Source organism: Hyperoodon ampullatus, assembly GCF_949752795.1.
Source record: "Hyperoodon ampullatus genome assembly, chromosome: 13".
In the NCBI taxonomy this organism is placed as follows: Eukaryota; Metazoa; Chordata; class Mammalia; order Artiodactyla; family Ziphiidae; genus Hyperoodon; species Hyperoodon ampullatus.
Window position 1 is genome coordinate 20840786 of NC_136926.1, and position 20469 is coordinate 20861254.

The 20469-nt window shown below is 45.2% G+C and overlaps 1 protein-coding gene across 1 annotated transcript in view; it reads left to right on the forward strand.

Moving 5' to 3' along the window:
- The window catches only part of SEZ6L (seizure related 6 homolog like), a gene marked incomplete at both ends in the record, with an annotated part of 201248 nt that overhangs the window by 174314 nt on the left and 6465 nt on the right, over positions 1 to 20469 (forward strand). Inside the window, 2 exons of the mRNA XM_079717992.1 lie at positions 55 to 246; positions 17492 to 17686. Of these exons, the coding sequence (XP_079574118.1) occupies positions 55 to 246; positions 17492 to 17686 (387 nt within the window). The remainder of the gene's footprint in view (positions 1 to 54; positions 247 to 17491; positions 17687 to 20469) is intronic.

Genomic DNA, 20469 nt, shown 5'->3' on the forward strand with positions numbered 1-20469 from the left:
AACCAGTGGTCATCAGGCCCTAACACCCACCTGGTTTGGTTTCATCTCGTGTAGTTATGTACTGCACCGATCCCGGGGAAGTAGACCACTCGACCCGCTTGATTTCGGACCCCGTGCTGCTGGTGGGCACCACCATCCAGTACACCTGCAACACGGGCTTCGTGCTGGAAGGGAGCTCCCTCCTGACCTGCTACAGCCGTGAAACCGGCACGCCCATCTGGACCTCTCGCCTGCCCCACTGTGTTTGTGAGTCCTCTTTATTGGCTTGAGCCTCCGGGATGCATCTGGGGGTTGGCTTCTTCTTACTCCCGGTGGAGGGCTGGGCTCCTAGGAGGCGGTACCTACTCTTGGGAGCGTTTATTATCGCTGTCCCCCAACAATAGCTAACAGGGATTGAGGGCATGGCTACTCGAACAGTTATGGTAAGTTTATCAGGCAGTGTGCTGAGTCCTTTACCAGATTTCCCTCTCTTCTTCCTTGGGTAGCTTCGTGAGCATGGCAGTACTGTCTCCATCTTCCAAAGAGGATACTAAGGTTCAAAGAGGTGAAATCATGGCCCCAGATCACACAGCTAGTCAGTTAAGAAGGAGGCCAGAGGCAAACCCAGGCCTGCCTGACTCTAAGTGATTAAAATTGAGCAGTCCGCAGGGCAGTAAATAGAGTGATTTAGACTCTCTTTGACCTCTTCTACGGGGCCATCAAAGCAAACGTTTGGTTAAAAAAACACTTTGGGGGGTTCTCTACCATAAGAACTCAAAAAAAGGCTTCCAAGGTCACTCTGAGAATGGAAGAGTAACTGCATATTCTCACCAGGCAGAGGAGGTGGAGAGCAGGGGTCTGGGGCGGAGGGTGGGGGGTCTCAGCCTCGATGGCGCATGGGAATCATCTAGGATGTTTTAAAACACCCTGGAGATTCGGATGCAATTGGTCTGGGGTGTATCGTGAGTTTCAAAAGCTCCCCAAGGTTTCTGATGTGCTGACAGGGATCGGACCCATTGCTTAAGAAAAGCGTGAGGCTCTGCAGAAGGAACAAAGCCTCACACGTTACCTGGGGTTTAGAGATGTCAGCTGCACTGCTATTTTATGAGTGTGTTTTGAAGAGATCCATTAAGGGCACAGGCAGCCCAAGCTCCCAGAGCTGCACTGAGGTCTCGATAGTGCTGGGGAATCAGACTTTAAACAACAACAAAAGAATAGATGTTTATTGTATGTTTATGTTTATTGTAAACTACATCTTATGTGATGAACAGAGTGTAACTTAAGGACGTGGCTCTCTCCTGAAGTAGCTGTGTTTTGTCACTTCTCACAAGTATCAAAACAGGCTTTGTGGAGTTTTTTCATGGCCACAAACAAGCAGCCCTGCCATTTAGATGGACAAAAGCATTCACTGTTTGGAAGACAATTGGAAAGCAAGAAAATCCTTGTCCTTTTCCATGGGATAAACAGATACAGGCAGACCTCAGAGATACTGTGGGTTCAGTTCCAGACCAACACAATAAAAGAAAATATTGCAATAAAGCAAAATTTTGGGTTTCCTAGTGTATATAAAAGTTACATTTAGCCTATACTGTAATCTATTAAGTGTGCTATAGCATTACATCTAAAAAAAAAAAAGTGTGTACCTTAATTTTAAAAGACTTTATTGCTAAAAAAAAAATGCTAACCCTCATCTGACCACGCAGGGTTGCCACAAACCTTCAATTTATAAAAAACAAACAAACAAAAAAGAAAAACAGTATCTGTGAAACACAGTAAAGCAACGTGCAATACAACAAGGTATGCCTGTACTTATTGAGCACTTATTGTATGCCAGGCACCATTCTGAGCAGTCACATGCATTAATTCACATTCACATAATTAATTAATAGCAGAGATGTTCGTTGCTTCTGATAAAGAACAGAGCATGGTCAAATTCAGACTCTGGGGAGACCTTCCTCTCTTTCTATTTGTGAGGCAGCCAAGGCCAGGGTCCCTGTGGTAGTCCATAAATTCAGGTTTCTCAGCCCACAAAAGGGATTTATCACACAGACCCAAATAAATGAAAAATTTAAGTGCACATCATCTACTTCATAGATTTTCCTTAATTGACATCTGATTCCTTTATTAGAGGAAGATTTATGTTTCTGGGTTCCCATTTTCTCTTCTCAAAAAGGGGGAGGGTGTGGTAAGAACACAACATGAAATGGACCCTTTTAGCAAATCTTTAAGTGTATAATAGAGTATCATTAACTCAGAGGCATGGTGTTGTACAGCAGATCTTTAGAAGTTACTTACCTTGCATAATGGGAACTTTATGCCTGTTGATAAGCAATTTCCCCATTTCCCCTTCCTCCAGCCCCAGGCAGCCACCGTTTCACTCTCTGGTTCTATGAATTTGACCCTTTTTTTTTTTTTTTTTTTTTTGTGGTATGCGGGCCTATCACTGTTGTGGCCTCTCCCGTTGCGGAGCACAGGCTCCGGACACGCACGGCTCATGGGCCCAGCCGCTCTGCGGCATGTGGGATCTTCCCGGACTGGGGCACGAGCCCGCGTCCCCTGCATCGGCAGGCGGACCCTCAACCACTGCGCCACCAGGGAAGCCCCTTGACCTTTTTTAAAAAGATTTTTTTATTGAAGCATAGTTGATTTCCAGTGTTGAGTTAATTACTGCTATACAGCAAAGAGATTCAGTTATACATATATATACAGTCTTTTTTTTATACTTTTCCATTATTGTTTATCATAGGCTATTGAACATGGTTCTCTGTGCCATCCAGTAGGACCTTGCTGCTTATCCACTCCATATATAAAAGCCTACATCTGCTGACCCCAGCCTCCCACCCCATCCCTCCCCCAACCCCCTTGACAACCACCAGTCTGTTTTCTATGTCCATAAGTCTGTTTCTGTTTCACAGATAGGTTCATTTGTGTCATATTTTAGATTCCACGTATACATGATATCATATGGTATTTGTCTTTCTCTTTCTGACTTACTTCACTTTGCATGATAATCTCTAGTTGCATCTGTGTTGCCCCAAATGGCATTATTTTATTCTGTTTTATGGCTGAGTAGTATTCCATCGTATATATGTACCACATCTTCTTTATCCATTTATCTGTCGATGGACATTTAGGTTGTTTCCATGTCTTGGTTGTTGTGAATAGTGCTGCTATGAACATAAGGGCGCATATATCTTTTTGGATTATAGTTTTGTCCAGATATATGCCCAGGAGTGGCATTGCTGGATCATATGGTAAGAATTTGACTATTTTTTTAAATAAATTTCCATTTAAAAAAAATATTTGGGCTTCCCTGGTGGTGCAGTGGTTGAGAGTCCGCCTGCTGATGCAGGGGACACGGGTTCATGTCCCAGTCCGGGAAGATCCCACATGCCGCAGAGCGGCTGGGCCCATGAGCCATGGCCGCTGAGCCTGCGCGTCCAGAGCCTGTGCTCCGCAACGGGAGAGGCCACAACAGTGAGAAGCCTGCGTGCAGCCAAAAAAAATATATATATATATATTTATTTATTTACTTAGGCTGCGCTGGGTCTTAGTTGTGGCACACAGGATCTTTGTTGCAGCATGCGGGCTCTTAGTTGTTTCATGTGGGCTCTTAGTTGCAGCATACAGACGTCTTAGTTGTGGCACGCGAACTCTTAGCTGTGGCATGCAGACTCTTAGTTGCGGCACGCGGACTTCTTAATTGCGGCATGCGGACTCTTAGTTGCGGCATGCATGTGGGATCTAGTTCCCCGACTAGGGATCGAACCCAGGCCCCTGCATTGGGAGCGTGGAGCCTTACCCACTGGACCACCAGGGAAGTCCCTGAATTTGACTATTTTAGATGCATCCTATAAGTAAAACCAGACAGTGTTTGTCCTTTTGTGACTGGCTTATTTCACTCAGCATAATACCCTCGAGGTCCATCCATGTTGTCACATATGGCAGAATTTCCTTCTTTTTCAAAGCTGAATGATATGCCATTGTATGTATACACCACATTTACTGCATCCATTCATCCATCAGTGATGTTTGTTTCCACATCTTGGCTAGTGGAAATAGTGCTGCAATGAACACAGTGGTGCTAAAATCTCTTCAAGATCCTGATTTCAGTTATTTGGGGTAAATACCCAGAAGAGGGATTGCTGGATCATAATGCTTGTTCTATCTTTAATTGTTTGAGGAACCTTCTCACTGTTTTCCATAGCGGCTGCACCATTTTGCATTCCCACCAAGGGTTCCCTCTTCTTCATGTCCTCACCAACTCTTGCTGTCTTTTGTTTCTTTGATAATAGCCATCCTACCATGTGTGAGGTGATATCTTATTGTAGTTTTGATTAGCATCTCCCTGATGACCATGGCGTTGAGCATCTTTCGTGTACATGTTGGCCATTTGTATATCTTCTTTGGAGAAATGTCTATTCAAGTCCTTTGCCCATTTTTTAATTGGGTTATTTGTTTGTCGGCTATTGAGTTGTAGGAGTTCCTTATGTATTTTGGAAATTAACCCCTTATCAGATACATGGTTTGCAAATATGTTCTCTCATTCAGTACATTCAAGATTTCTCTCACTGATTGTTTTCTTTGAAATTGGACCCGTATCTGACACCATACACAAAAATCAACTCAAAATGGTTAAAGACTTAAATGTAAGACCTGAAACTGTAAAAATTCTAGAAGAAAACGTAGGGGAAGAGCTCCCTGACATTGGTCTTGGCAATGATTTCACAGATATGACACCAAAGGCACAGGCAACAAAAGCAAATATAGACAAGTAGGAATTCATCGCAGTAAAAAGCTCTGCACAGAAAAGGAGAGACTTTATTATTCTGTTTGCACAAGTAACAGGGAATCTTGGACCACACAACCCTTAGTCCTAGAATTTAGTCTGAGTGAGTCCTAGAATTTAGTCTGAGTCCTAGAATTTCAGAGCTGAAGGGAATCTGGGAGATAAAATGCAATTGAGGATAATCTTGAGATAAAACACAGCTGCCCTCATTTTACAGATAATAAAAATAGTTGTTATCTATCAACTGTGTAAGACATTTTGCTAAGCATGTTATATGTATTTGTGAACATATATGTATATATGTGTACAGTATGTGTGTATATACATGCACGTATACATTAAGGAAACTAAAGCTCAGAGGAAAATACAGATAACAGTAGTTATCATGTGTAAAATACATTGCTAACTAGATTATATATATATATGTATTTTTGTGAATGTATATATGTGCACACACACATATAAATGCATGTGTGGAGGGGGTTATGTAAAGGAAATTGATTCTCAAAGGGAAGTATGACTAAGGTGACAAACTTCTTTGTGGGCAGAGCTAGGATTCCGATTCAGGGCTCTGATCTCCAAGGCCAGCATCCCTTCCACCAGCCTGGCGCCGCCATCATTTCACCATGGGTGGCAGGGCGCAAACTCACACAGGGCTGTCCCAGTGGAATTGTAGTCTATGGTCCTAACCCCTTAGCCACCACCACATCCCTTCCCAGTCCCCAGACCTTTGGGCCAAGTTCTGACACTGACTGGTTGGTTCCTGTTTGGGGCTTAATTGTGTCCCCCAAAAAACAATGTCAAAGTCCTAACCCCCAGTGCCTGTAACCATGAGGTTTGGGGAAATAGGGTCTTTGCAGATATAATCAAGTTAAGATGAGGTCATACCAGATTACGGTGCGCGTTAATCCAGTGACTGGTGTCCTTACAAGAAGAGGGAAATTTGGACTCACATGGAGACACAGACATAGGGAGAGCATCGCGTGATGACAGAGGCAGTGATGGGAGTGTTGTACCTGCAAGTCAAGGATGCCAAGAATTGCCAGAGACCACCAGAAGCTAGGGAGAGGCAGGGAAGCATCCTCCTTCCGGAGGTTTCAGAGGGAGCAGGGCCCTGCTGCCTCCTTGAATTCAGGCTTCTAGCCTCCAGAGCTATGAGACAAGGAATGACTGTTGTCCTACGGCCCCTGATTGTGGCACTTTGTTACAGCAGCCCAAGAAGCAAATACAACTCCCATTTCCCCTTTAAAATACTGAAAGGCGGAAATATTTTTTTAAAAGAAAGAAAAGGCACCTCACTAATGAGGCACAGCTTCCAAAGACCCTCTGGGCTGCAGCACCTGCTGGGTTTCCGAGAAGCAGCCCCGGTCCCTCCGGGGCCGCCGCCTTTCCCCAAGATCTGCAGAGCTCTGGTGAGAAGTTGTTCCTGACACCCATGCTAATGAGTTCACGAGTCAAGCTGGGTGTCAGGAGGCACACCATCCTCCTCTCAGATGTCAGGAGAACCCAGCATGGGGTTCCAGCATTGATCCAGGCAGGTGAGGCCGACGGGAGATGACACACGAGGCAGGCGGATAGTCAGATTCTAGCAGCGAGGTGCCCAGACTGAGGGAGCGGTTGTATCTGGGTTCTGAGAGTATTTTTAACAAGGTTATTGGACATAAAACGCTTTTTTTTTTTTTTTTTTTTTTTTTATTTATTTTTGGCTGCATTGGGTCTTTGTTGCTGCACACGGGCTTTCTCTAGTTGTGGCGAGCAGGGGCTACTCTTCGTTGCGGTGCGTGGGCTTCTCATTGCGGTGGCTTCTCTTGTTGCGGAGCACAGGCTCTAGCCAAGTGGGCTTCAGTAGCTGTGACACGCGGTCTCAGTAGTTGTGGCTAGTGGGCTGTAGAGCACAGGCTCAGTAGTTGTGGCACACGGCTTAGTTGCTCCGCGGCATGTGGGATCTTCCCAGACCAGGGCTTGAACCCGTGTCCCCTGCATTGGCAGGTGGATTCTTAACCACTCTGCCACCAGGGAAGTCCAATAAAACAGCTTTAAAATGTTTCTTCTGCTGAACCAAGGAAACAGCCCTGATTTGACAAGCACCTTGGCTGTGCCCAGCCCTTCCCCAACATTCACACGTTTAACCCTCACAAAACTGCATGAATGGTTTGCATGTCCACTTAAAAGCAGGCAGAGAAGGCCCAGAGAGGGTGAGCAGCTTTCCTGAGGTCACACAGCAGGGAAGGGGAAAACCCAGGATTCCACCTAAAGCCTGCCTAACCCCCAAAGTGTCTTCTTCCTACCTCGGACTCTGCAGCCCTGGTTCCCGGGTGAAGCTCTGGGGCTCTACCATTGACCAAGACTTTCCACCAACAAGCAAATCGTATAAGCTCTGGACATCTGCAGCCTCTGTTCACAGTCACTTGCCAACGCCATCGTTTGGTCCAGCTGGGACTCAAAGCCATGTCTTTTCACTCCTGGTCCATTTACCCCAGGCCACTTCAAAAACAGATAGGTCAGGCATAGGTAGAGGGAAGAGTCTGAAATTTGCTGTCAGATCCACCTCCAGCTCTGCTGTGTGACCTTGGACCAGTAGCTTGCTCTCTCTGGACCTAGGGCCCCCATCTGTGAAAACGGATTACTGCTTCCTACCACGCAGGTTTGTTGGATGTAATTTGGTCATTTAACAAGTCCTCTTATCTGCAGGTGCATGCTAGGACAGAGGTTCCCAAACTTTCTCAACTCACAGTATCTTTGGAGTGTCAGGATTGTTTCATAGATTTCCTAGGCCAGAATACCTAACAATTCTATTTATTAAGCAGTTAGGTCCAAATCACTTAATAAGTAGCTATATCCTGACAACTTAGGAGCTGCTTGAAAAAGGAATGCACATAAATTGAGAGAAAAGATTGTAAAATTTTTATTTCGTTCTTAAGTAACACTTATTTACAATTACAGTAATAATCCAACTACTGCTGCGGGAGTGTGTGTGCCTGCTGGGCTCTGCCAAACTTCTCAAACTCCTAGCATCAAACTGGACTCTGCCACCTGCATCTCCTGTTCCACACTGATTTTGTCACAGTTCTTGCTTTTTAGCACAGCAACCACAGAAAACCTACCTTTGCAAAGATGGGGCATCATCAAAAAGAATGTAGCTCCCTTGTGAAGCAGTTATACTCCAATAAAGATGTTTAAAAAAGTAAATAAACTACAATCTATATGCACCCCCCAAAAAAAAAGAATGTAGCTCAATCTGATGTTAAAACTGTGAACTTTCTCAAGCTAGGAGTTCACATGAGGCTGGAAGATGTCACTGTGTCTCCTCAACATTTTTTTAAAACCTCACAGCACCCCTGTGAGTTCATGGTGGCACCCGGGGGCATCATGGTGTATAGTTTGGGAACACTGGTGTTAGGTCCTGAAAATATGACAGAAATGCAGCAATATATAAACAGACACAATCTGCATTGTCAGGGAGCCTGGGGTCTATTGAAGATGGGGGAGGAGAAACAAGTCTATGAAAGAAATAACAATGGATCCGCAGTATCACCTCCTCCAGAAGGGCCTCCCTGACTGCCTAGGCTAGGCCATGTTTCTCTCATCTGCACTCCCATGGCTCCTATAGCTACACAGCACTTGCTGCAGCTTATCAAAATGACCTGTTTATATGTTCAGAGACTCAAACACATACCTTGCTTGCTAGGAATGTATCCAATTGGTTCTTGTATCCCTTGGGCCCAGCAGGCTCAAAAAATGACAGTATTTGTTACTATTACTGTCATCGTCCCTGTTAGCAATACTAATGCAGTCTTTATTGAGTTTCGTGGCTTTATTGCAGCTTCCCTTCTTTGGTGGCGACACGGTAGATGGCTGCTGGGGGTCCCATCCAGAAGACATAAACCACAGCATGAAAAGTAATGAGGCTCTGACAAAGACAGTGAGGGTTTTATGGGTGGCTCTCCAGGGAGGCATGTAGGGATTCCCCAGGAGGCTCTGGCCCTTCACAGCCCTGCCCCCAGAACACCACAAATACGAGATGTGGAGATTTCCTGATCTGGATAGAAGCCACATGGCCAGACGGTGGCCACAGTAAAAGTTTCCATTGATGAATCATCCCCAGCGGCCTCACCTCGGCCAGCATGCCAGGCCCTAGCTGGGTGCCCTTCTTCATTTAAAAATTCCTGTCTCTGAGGAAGCAGTAGCTCAGAGCAATTCACAATAGCCCAGGGAATTTGGGCAGGAGAAGGGCCCTTCATTATAGCAGAACCGTTAAGTGCACAGGACTTCAAATCCAGCAGGTTAGGTTTGCATCTCAGCCCTGCCACTTGCCAGCTACGTGACTTTGAAGAAGCCAAAGCCAGTGTCCTCATCAGAAAGAATGATCATGCCAACCATCAATATAGACGCTCATAACAGTGTGTCTGGTGTATAATAAGTGCTCAGTTAACACTGGTTGCTAATTACCACTCAGTTTCACTGCTCCACTACTGTAGAGTATATTACAAATCATTCATAGCAATAACCAAGAAACCTGATTTTGAGCGTTTCGCACAAATGTGCTCTAAAAATGTACATTTTTTCCTGTACTTAAAGGGAGGGGGGAAATGGGAGGAAGATAAAAATGAGGGTAGGTTTGTGGTTATGTCTATAAGACCATCAGTCCAAGTCACTTGAATTCCTGAGAGAGAACAGGTTGAAATCACACGGATTGCTGTCAGAATTGTTTAAACCTTAGACACGTGATTCTCAACCAGGGGTGAATCTGCTCCCCAGGGGACAATTGTCAAAGTCAGTTTCTAGAGACATCTTTGGTTGTCACAACAGGGGAAGAGGAGTACTACTGGCATCTAGTGGGCAGAGGCCGGGATGCTGCCCAACATCCTACAGGGCACAGGACAGCCCCACCACAAAGAATTACCCAGCCCAAAATGTCAGCAGCATCTAAGCTGAGAAAACCTGCCTTAAACCATCTTATTTCAAAGTGTGGGTGCCTCCTCGGTGTAGGAATGTCATTGACCAGCCACATCTCAGCTTAAGAGTGGGGTCTTGGTCCAGTCTGTATACATAGCAGGCAGGAAAAAGCGAAGTCCAGAGTCATGAATTGATTCACCCAGGGTAACACAGTGGATCCCGGCCTCCAGTTTCAGATTCAAGTCACTTCCCTCATCACTTTCCTGCCATCTTCTGGGAGCTGAAGATAAATACAGATGCCTTCAAAGACAGCTGGTTTCTGCCAGAGGTGGAATTCCATGTGGAATTCTTCTCAGACTCTCACTGATGGTTGGGTCAAAATTGAATTGGATTGACTTTGGAGGCAAAGACTCAAATCTTAACTCAGCCACTTCCTTCTTGTGGGACCTTTCACAAGAGACCTTCTGAGCCTCAGTTTCCTCATCTGTAAAATGGCTGTATGGTGCGGTGATTAACAGTGGACTTGGACCACTTGGATTTGAATCCTATCTCTCCCACTAACTAGCTTGACAGGTTACCCAGCGAGATACCCAACAGTTCTGTGCTTCATTTGCACCGATATAAAATGGGGAGAGCCATAACAATGTCTGTGCCTTGGGGTTGTTGGAATAATTAACTGAGTTTATAGATACAAAAACTCCAAATAGTGCCTGGCTCATAGGATGCTCTCAGTAAATTTTGGCTATTCTGGTCAGTACTGTTACCATCTTTAAAGATTTAGGGGAGGATTAGAAATAATATTTGCAAATCATCTGGTACAGAGTGGGTATTTGAATATTTTGGAAATCAGTGGATTAAATTATTAATTTCTTAACCATGTCAAGACACCAGAGCTGCAGTCTGAGCCCTAAACCCTTCAGCCCTAAAGTTCTGGCTGGACTTTAAGAGTCTATTTCTGTTTTGTAAATCAGTTCATTTGTACCAGTTTTTTAGATTCCACATATAAGTGATATCATATGGTATTTTTCTTTCTCTGTCTGACTGACTTCACTTTGTATGGTCATCTCTAGGTCCATCCATGTTGCTGCAAATAGCATTATTTCATTCTTTTTTATGGCTGAGTAATGTTCCATGGTGTGTGTGTGTGTGTGTGTGTATTCCACATGTTTATCCATTCATCTGTCGATGGACATTTAGGTTGCTTCCATGTCTTGGCTATTGTAAATGGTTCTGCATGTATCTTTTTGAATTAGAATTTTCTCTGGGTATATATGCTCAGGGAGTGGGATTGCTGGATCATATGGTAACTCTATTCTTAGTTTTTTAAGGAACCTCCGTACTGTTTTCCATAGTGGCTGCACCAATTTACATTCCCACCAACAGTGTAGGAGGGTTCCCTTTTCTCCACACTCTCCAGCATTTGTTATTTGTAGACTTTTTTTTTTTTTTTTTTTTTTTTTTTTTGGCGATACGCGGGCCTCTCACTGCTGTGGCCTCTCCCATTGCAGAGCACAGGCTCCGGACGTGCAGGCTCAGCGGCCATGGCTCACAGGCCCAGCCGCTCCGCGGCATGTGGGATCTTCCTGGACCAGGGCACGAACCCATGTCCCCTGCATCGGCAGGCGGACTCTCAACCACTGCGCCACCAGGGAAGCCCATTTGTAGACTTTTTGATGATGGCCATTCTGATCGCTGTGAGGTGGTACCCCATTAAAGTTTTGATTTGCGTTTCTCTAATAATTAGCGGCGTGGAGCATCTTTTCATGTGCCTCTTGGCCATCAGTATGTCTTCTTTGCTGGCTGGACTTTAGAATCTCCTGGGGAGCTTTAATAAGAATATTTGGGGGGGACTGATTAAAAGTCCTTAGGGGGCAGAGCCGGCTCACTGAATAACTATGAAGCCAGGTGAGAACAGCTGAGGACACCTCCCCCTCATCTTCCTGGACCTGCTGTCAGTCTCTTCCTTTACCTCCAGGTCTAAGAATTTGTCCTTTGTCACTTTCTATCTCCGCAGGGCCAGGACAGTGCCTGGTACAGGAAATACTGTGGAATACATTGAACATTAAGTTACATGAAAGCAGGGGCCCTGTCTGTCTTGCTCATTGTTGTATGTCCAGGGCCTGGCACATAGAAGGTGCTCAAGAAATATTTGTTATACCTATTAATCTGTTCATTTATGAAAGAAAATTCCAGGGAAAGTTTGTAGGGAAATCCTTCTGCATTGCCACTGCCACCTGCTGGCCACTCTGCTACACTGCAGGTGATACACTTGTTTGTTTTGTTTGTCTTAAGGATTTATCTTCTCTTAAGGATCACTTACTGGGAAGCTGGATTCCCAGGAGGGTGAGAAGCCAAGGAATCAGATCAGCACTTACCTGGGGTCTGAGTCTTCACTCTCTCCCAGTATAGCACTAGATTTCCAGGTTTCCTCTGAAAACCTTCCCTGACCTTCCCACCTCTGACTGACTCAGTGAGGTTTCTGCTCTGTGTTTCTTCCGTCACAGCTGCTACCAAGCACTGGGTTGCAATTACCTGATAACTGTTCCTCTCCCCCACTAGACTGAGTCCTGGGGAAATAGGAACCATGCTTCTTTACTTCCCTACTCTATACCAGCTCCTAGCACAAGCCTGGAACACAGGGACAGAGCAAATGTCTGCTGGAGTGAAAATTTTTTTTAAACCCAAAGAGTGAATTTTAGACTCTGGAAGTTCATAAGCTGTAAAGTGTAGTGCATGGGGCTGCATTTCCCAAGGAGTATTATATACTCCACTGGCGATACCCGTGTGGCTTTAGACAGTGCCCAGATTAACTTTTCAATGTTAAGAAAATCTTTAAAAATAAAACTGACATTTGAAACCTGTGATTATAAGATTATTTGGGGTGAGGCTAAATTATGTAACACTGTTTAAATGGAAAAATAAGTTAATAGAAATTTTTTAAAAGATTAAGTAAACAATAGTAAAGTTGGGTTGAAAGTATGACCAAAATTGTAAAACCCAGAAAAATAACCAGCGTTTACTGGGTGCTGCTGTATGTTGCTCCCCCTCACATGCATGAGCTCATTTCATCATCATAGCAACCCTATGAGCTATCCCATTTCACAGATGAGGAAGTTGAGGCTCACAGAGGTCAAATATCTTACCCACAGGTGCATAACTAGGATCTGAATCCTGGGCCATTAGGCACTTGAGCCCAAGAACTTCTATTCTGTAATCTTTCAGTTGAATTGATGTAAGGTCTTTCAAGAAACATTTATTGGGCACCTACAGTGTGCCAGACTGCTGAAGATACAGCAGTGAGTAAAAGCCAACCCCAGCTCCACAGAGCCCAGCCAGGTTGAAGAGCAAACTTTCAGAGGAATCACTAGGACATGGGTGCAGGGTTTGGGTCATGATGTTATTACCTGTGTATATTATAAAAGTAAGGTGTGCCCAACCTGTTTTTAAAACGATACATCAATATGCTATATAGGACTATAAAACGTAAAAGGAAAATTTTCCCTTACTACAGCTCATACCCCAGGCACACTCTGCAAGGTTAATGATACCTTACCAGTCCTTCTAGGTGTCTTCCATGGACGCATAATACAATGCTGTCTTTAAGGGTTCCCGTGATTGATTGAAGGAAGGCATTGTGGTTTGACCCGGGGGCCCAGACATGGTAACATTGGCTGTTCTTAAGTGCCCGTGGGTGAACTTCAGCCATAGAGATGACCTTGGTTTAGTGGAGGGATGAGCTTTGGTCAGGCATCGGCTGAACCACCTGGCGCCTCATTGCTGGGAGTCTGAACTGAAGGGGAGGCTAGTCAATATCTCTGCCTCTCTCTCAGCTGCTCTCACAGCCCCGCCCCCACCGACTTAGGGGGTCTCCTCCAGGTGCCCCTAACTCTTTTGAGCTTCTCTCTCTGACAGCAACTGCCATCTCTTTTTGTTTAATTGTCCGTTTACATTTGTTTGCCCGCTTAAGGCACTGAGACCACAGTCTCTGGAGGGCAGGAATGGTATCTGATTCGCCTTCTGGCCCCACTGCTGGGTGCGTTGTCTGGCATGCAGTAAACACTTGCTAAATGTTTTTTGAATAAAAGCACGAGCACCTGCCAAGGTGCATCTGCATTGTCGTGCAAGATGCACCCCTAGCCGCCCAGCGACCCAGCAAGTCCCTTTCTAGAGGCTGGCTTCCTGGATTGAAGGTATGGGAGGAAAACAGTTCTTCACCCCTGATGAAGGCTGCTATTGAATTACAAAGGAAAAAATCTTTCAACCTCAAGAGGTTGGAACCCTAGGAACCTTAGGAACCTTCTAAGCCAGGTCCCTTTGACCCATTCAAAGAGATCAAAGCCCCAATTCCTCATTAGTGGTGATTACTGTCACTAAAACATTGTCATTCATTCATTTGTTCCTTGGAAAGGTGATACATTAAAATGCCTTCCTAAATGTCAGGCAGGTACCATGTGTAGAATAATAGGGAGTGGTAAGGATTGTGGCTAACTGGGGAACATATTTTTTACCTAAGGGGGACAGCTTCTACTCAACGTCATGTGAGTTGGGTGCTTGGGCTCCAGGTCACAATCATTGCCATGTAGTTACGTGAACCCAGTATTGTCTTATCTTCCAATGTTTCAGAAGAAGCCAGAGATTCAGATTATTACATGAAGTACCCTGATTTGCACAAGCTAAGTAGAGCCCATGTGTAGGTCAAATTCACAGAGAAATAGGGTCTGGTTGGGACTTCTGTTATACTATGTGCCACCCACCGTTTCCATGGGGCGAGCGGTTATATCTGTTTCATTCACCTCTGCGTCCTCAGTGCTACTTATGTGTTGGCACATAATAGGTGTTCAGTAAACATTCATTGACCCAGTGAATGAGTGCTTCCTGTGATGCAGGCAAGGTGCTAGGCACTGGAATTCCTGGCCTGAATGTAAGATGAGTTTCCAGCCTGGGGGTGAGTGGGCAAGGTGAGACTCAAACAGCGCCATAAAAGGTTCTGAAGCTGCGATGGAGGTCTGTGAAGGTTATAGAAAAGGGTTCCAAGGAGAGGGGAATTCATGCTGCTGGGGACAGATCTGGCTCCTTGGGGGAATTCTTGAGATCTGCCTTGTAAAATAAGATGCTTGAAACAACCCATATCTATTATCTTACAGTTTCTATGGGTCTGGAGTCTGGGAACAGCTTAACTGGGTCCTTTGGTTCAGGATCTCTCATAAGAGAGACCTGAGGCTGGAGTCTCACCTGAAGGCTCAGTTGGGGAAGGATCCACTTCCAAGCTTTGGAGCTCCTACTCCAAAGACAGTGGAGAGTCTGCTAGCAAGACAGAACTACAGTCTTATATAACATCCTCACGGAAGTGACAGCCCTTCATCTTGGCTGTATTGATACTTTATTGGTTGGAAGTGAGTCCCAGGTCCTGCTACAAAGAGCTGCAAAGAGCGTTAATACCAGCAGGTGAAGATTATTAAGGGCTGTCTTAGCCTTTCCACTGTACTCTCCTTTATTATTTTTTTTTATTGGAGTATAATTGCTTTACAGTGTTGTGCCCGTTTCTGCTGTACAATGAAGCGAATCAGCTACATGTATACGCATATCCCCTCCCGCTTGGACCTCCCTCCCACCCCCCTCCCCATCCCACCCCTCTAGGTGATCACTGAGCACCAAGCTGAGCTCCCTGTGCTATACAGCAGATTCCAACTAGCTATCTATTTTACACATGGTAGTGTATTTATGTCACTCTCCTTTAGATAGGAAGGGGAAGGGCATCTCAGACAGAGGGAACAGCATAGGCAAAGCACAAAGGGGTGAAACAGAGTAACCCATCTGGCAAAATGTGACTAGTTCGATTTAAAGTGAGGAACCATTTGAGAGGGAGGCAGGAAGCAGATGGACAAAGCCCTAATAGCCCAGTCTGGAGACCCTGCCTCTTCTCCAAGCACAGTGGAATCACCAGGTGTGAAATAATAAAAGAGCCACCTGCTCCACGTTCTAAACCGAGGGCCTGCAGAGTCAGGATGATGGCAAGCTGGGGGATTACACTAGTAAGTTGTAAAAATCACTCAGATATTACAGGAATCCTTCAGGTAAAAGAGACAGCATGTCATCTCTTCCGAGTTTCACTAATCAAGTGAGTATTGGAAGCTGTGGACAGAAGCTTGTTTCTCTGAAACATGTATGGCAGGTGCAGCTGTGATATGTAAAGACTTGGGTCTTTGTACAGCAAAGCAAGATCCAGGAGGAACAAAATGTTTTAGGATTTGGCATAGAAAACCCCTTGTTCTCTGTTTGTGGGAATATAAAATGGTGCTGCCGCTGTAGAAAACAGGGTGGTGGTTCCTCAGAAAGTGACATGTAGGATTACTATATGGTCCAGAAATCCCACTTCTGGGTATCTAGCCACAGAATTGAAGGCAGGCTCTCAAAGAGGTATTTGCACACCCATGTTCATAGCAGCATTATTCACAATAGCCGAAAGGGGAAGCCATTCAAGTGTCCATTGATGGCTGGATGAATAAACAAAATGTTTGTCCAGCCATACAGTGGAATATGATTCAGCCTTAAAAAGGAAGGAAATTCTGACACAAGCTACAACATGGATGACCCTTGAGGATATTATGCTCAGTGTAATAAGCCAGTCGCAAAAAGACAAATACTGGATGATTCCACTTATATGTGGTCCCTAGAGTAGTCAGAGTCATAGAGACAGAAAGTAGAATGGCGGTTGCCAAGGGCTGGTTGGGAGGGGAGATGGGGAGTCAGTGTTTAATGGGGACAGAGTTTCCACGTGGGAAGATAAAGAGTTCTGGAGACTGTACAACAATGGGAACGTATTTGACACGACTGAACTGTATACTTAAAATGGTGAAGGTGGTAAATTTTATATTATGTAGATTTTACCCAGTTTAAATTTTTTTAATAAGAAGTATTTTTAACGTTTCAGGACTTGTAGTCCTGTGTGCACAGCAGTTTTTGCTGGCTTTCCAGTCCATCCAGGTGCTGAAAAGGAGCTAGATCACACGCTGGCCCTGGAATGGGTCAGACTGTCAGGTTCAACTCTCCAATAAGTCTTAAGCTAGCAGGTGTCATTTATGATGCTCCTACTGTACATGTTAGGGTCATTTATGCTCCTACTGTATACCAGGCCCTGAGCTTCCAGCATGCCTGAACAGGCTCATCTCCAGTGAGGGAGACTGATAGTAAATAATTAAATACAATACAGTGTATGCAATGCTGTGGTGGATGAAGAGCCGGAGAGATTAGTGACTCAATTAGGGGTAGGGGACATCAGGGAAGGCTTCCTGAAGGAGGAGATATGAGGACTGAGTATTGAAAAACCAGACTTATCCAGGCTGTGTGGGCAGGTGAGGTATAAGGTGAGAAGCAGGAGGAATATTTCATAATTTAGCAACACCACTGTCCATTATTTACTGAGTACTTACATTTCAATGGCATGCTAAGCATTTGCACACATTACCTTGTTTAATCTTCCAAGTCCCTGTGAGATAGGTACTGCTGTTATTGCCATTTTACTGATGAGGAAACTGAGGCTCAGAGAGGTTGTGGCCCTTGCTGGAGGTCACACAGCTAGTAAGTAGCAGAACCCAGGTTTTTAACCCAGATTCCGCAGCTTAGTGTATCCTACTGTGCCCATGTGTAACCCATGCCCAGAGGTGGGAGAGGGAAAGGTGAGTTTGAGGAGTGGGCAACAGTTCAGTGCAAGGTGGGGATGCAGAGAAATGATGCTGGAGAGACTGTCCTCAGATCACACAGGCTCTGAGTAGGAGTCCCCAGAGATTTACATCGTCTCATCAGAGCTCTTTTTGGCTTGCATTTCAGCGGAGGAGTCCCTGGCATGTGACAACCCAGGGTTACCTGAAAACGGGTACCAAATCCTGTACAAACGACTCTACCTGCCAGGAGAGTCCCTCACCTTCATGTGCTATGAGGGCTTCGAGCTCATGGGCGAAGTGACCATTCGATGCATCCTGGGACAGCCATCCCACTGGAATGGGCCACTGCCCGTCTGTAAAGGTAAAGAAACCACCGCCTCCCCACCCCCTTAGTCCCGGGGAATGAGGGACCCAGAGATGTAAAGACTGACTTGCAGCGATTCTAAACTTGCTCTAAAAAGCCAGGCTACTGTGTCTCACTTAAGTCTAAGACACCACCGTTATTTTCTGCACTGCTGAGAAAGGACATGGCTGCCAATTAAACTATGACACGGTACCTTCTCCTTGCTTAGCATTTTTGTTTTTACTTACTGAAAGAGCTTAGGTTTTTATCATAAAGGAGAGGCAGCCTGCTTTTGACTCCTGCTTGGACAGCGTGGCTGAAAAGTTTCCCGCCTCCTGCACCCCCTTCTCACAACCACTTGGTTCCCAAGGGTGATGGGTGTTCCCCTGTCACCTCTGGGCGTTCTCCCAAGATGCTCACACCTATCCTCCAGGTACTCATGGTCCTGGGCTCATGATTGCACAAGCACAGGTATCTTGAGCGCCACCTGGTGGCAGCGATTGTAATACCCCAGTGATTGTAAGACACCCCCCATTTCAGAGATGGTGAAAAGGGGGGGAAGTGTATTTTAGAATCAGTAAACCCACTCATCGTTGAAATTAAGTTAGGGCACACCTAGTGAGATTTGGATCCATTTATCTGTGTCTTTGAGGTGTGAAATTCATAATCATATCCTAAGTATGTTCAACGCTTTAGGCAAGTGGATTTAACCTTTTATGGTGTTAGTACCCTTTTGAGAATCAGGCAGAAAGCTCTGAATTCTCTCCCCCGGGGGAACCAAAACATGCAGTTTTACATTTCTACTTGGGAACCCGTAACTTCAGCGGATCCCCAAATGCTCGTTCATGAAGTTCAGCATTAAGGCTTAAAAATACTTTCCCGGCCAGAATTTCTACTCCTGGGTGTAGGCACAAAGTAATTGAGAACAGGTATTCAAACCAACACTTGTACAAATGATCGTTTGTACAGCATTATTCACAAAAGATGGAAACAACCCAAATGTCCATCAGCTGGTGAATGGATAAGCAGAATGTGGCATGTTCATATAAGGGAATATTGTTCAGCCGTAAAAAGGAATGCTATAACATGGATGCACCTTGAAAAGGTTATGCTCAGTGAAAAGAAGCCAGACACAAAAGGTCACATATTGTATGATTCAATTCGAATGAAATATCCAGAATAGGTAAATCCATAGAGATGGAACTCAGATTAGAGCTCCCCAGGGGCTGATGGGGAGGGAAGAGTAACTGCTTAATTGATACTGAATCTCCTTTTGAGATGATGAAAATGTTTTAGAACTAGATAGAGGTGATGCTTGCACAACATTGTGAATGTACTAAATGCCCCTGAATTGGACACTGAATTAAAATGGTTAATTTTATGTCATGTGAATTGTACCCATAAAAAAAGATTTTCCCTGCATGACCTCACTGAAGCCTCATGACCATACTCTGAGATAGGTGAGCCGTCATACCCATTTCACAGATGTGGACAGAGAGGCTCACAGAGGTTAAGTGACTTACCCCAAACCACACAACTGGTACAAGACAAATCTAGGATTTGAACCCACTTCTGCTAATTATAAATTCCCTGCCTTTGAAACCCCACCAGGTGAGGCAGTCCTGGCCCCTCAGGTACGACAGACCGTCTAGCAGGAAAGACATTGTCTTGGGAGACCATTGCCCTTTTCTCTCCTCTCCACTTCTACTCCTGTGGCCCACTCTGCCACTCTGTAATGAAATAATAAATCACTTCCTCTTCCCCAAAAAAGTGGGGTCCGTCATTTGTGGTCTGGAGTTGGAGAAATGACAGAGCGCCAGTGTGAGGCCACCCCCGGGACTCAGGGGCCCTGGGTTCCCAAGGACGCCGCCCTGGCAGGTCCAGGAAAGGGCCCAGGAAGCTGCCTCTTAGCACGTGCCCCTGGGGCCCACTGATCACACTCAGAGGTTCAACATTTCCTTCCATTTCTAAGATTTCATGGAAGCTCGTGCCCTCCCAGACACGCAATCAAGGTCCCATTCATGTCTTGGGTAGGAAGCATCTGCCTTAATCTTTCCATTTTCCTAACGCCCTGGCTCCAGAGATGTCTGCAGTCAGTTAGTTAGTTAGTTAGCTTTTTTGTCGGCTGGTTTTGTTATCATCACATGATAACGATGAAAGTCAGAGAGTCACTTTGACCAAAACTGTAACTAGGAAATCTCTGTATTCTGTAGGACACGGTTATTGCGGGGCCTTTGGGGGCCAGCTCCTCCCACGACCTTATCATGCAATCTTTGCATCGAAGCCCTTCACTCTGGGGGTTTTGCATCCCTGAACCCCGTCCCTGTGGGTCTATTTTTGTGCTCAGCTATCATGATGACTTGGATGCCAAAGCGTGAAGACACCAGCCCCCATCATCCTGAACTTCCAGAGAAGTTGTACAGGGAATCCAGGGGAATAAACCAACTCCAGAGAGTTCCAGCCTATGGCAATGAAGGAATGAAAATATGGAATAAAAACCCTATATTCCAAATCAATATGGAATAAAAGTGAAATTAGAAAGGTTCATATAAATGTATATTTCAAAGCAGGAAAACAGTTTCACCTCTGGCTGGGCTCAGGATTTCGGATTTGGAGTTTTGTCTTGCCCCTCGCCATTCATCAGCCTTGGTCCGACACAAAAACACTGAAGAGACCAGGACTATGTAGTTAAGAGCAAAGGCCCAAGAAAGCCAAGCAAGTTTAAATCCTGCCTCTATCACTTAGGAGCTGTGTGGTGTCAGAGAAATCACTTCACTTCTCTGAACCTCTGTTTGCTTATC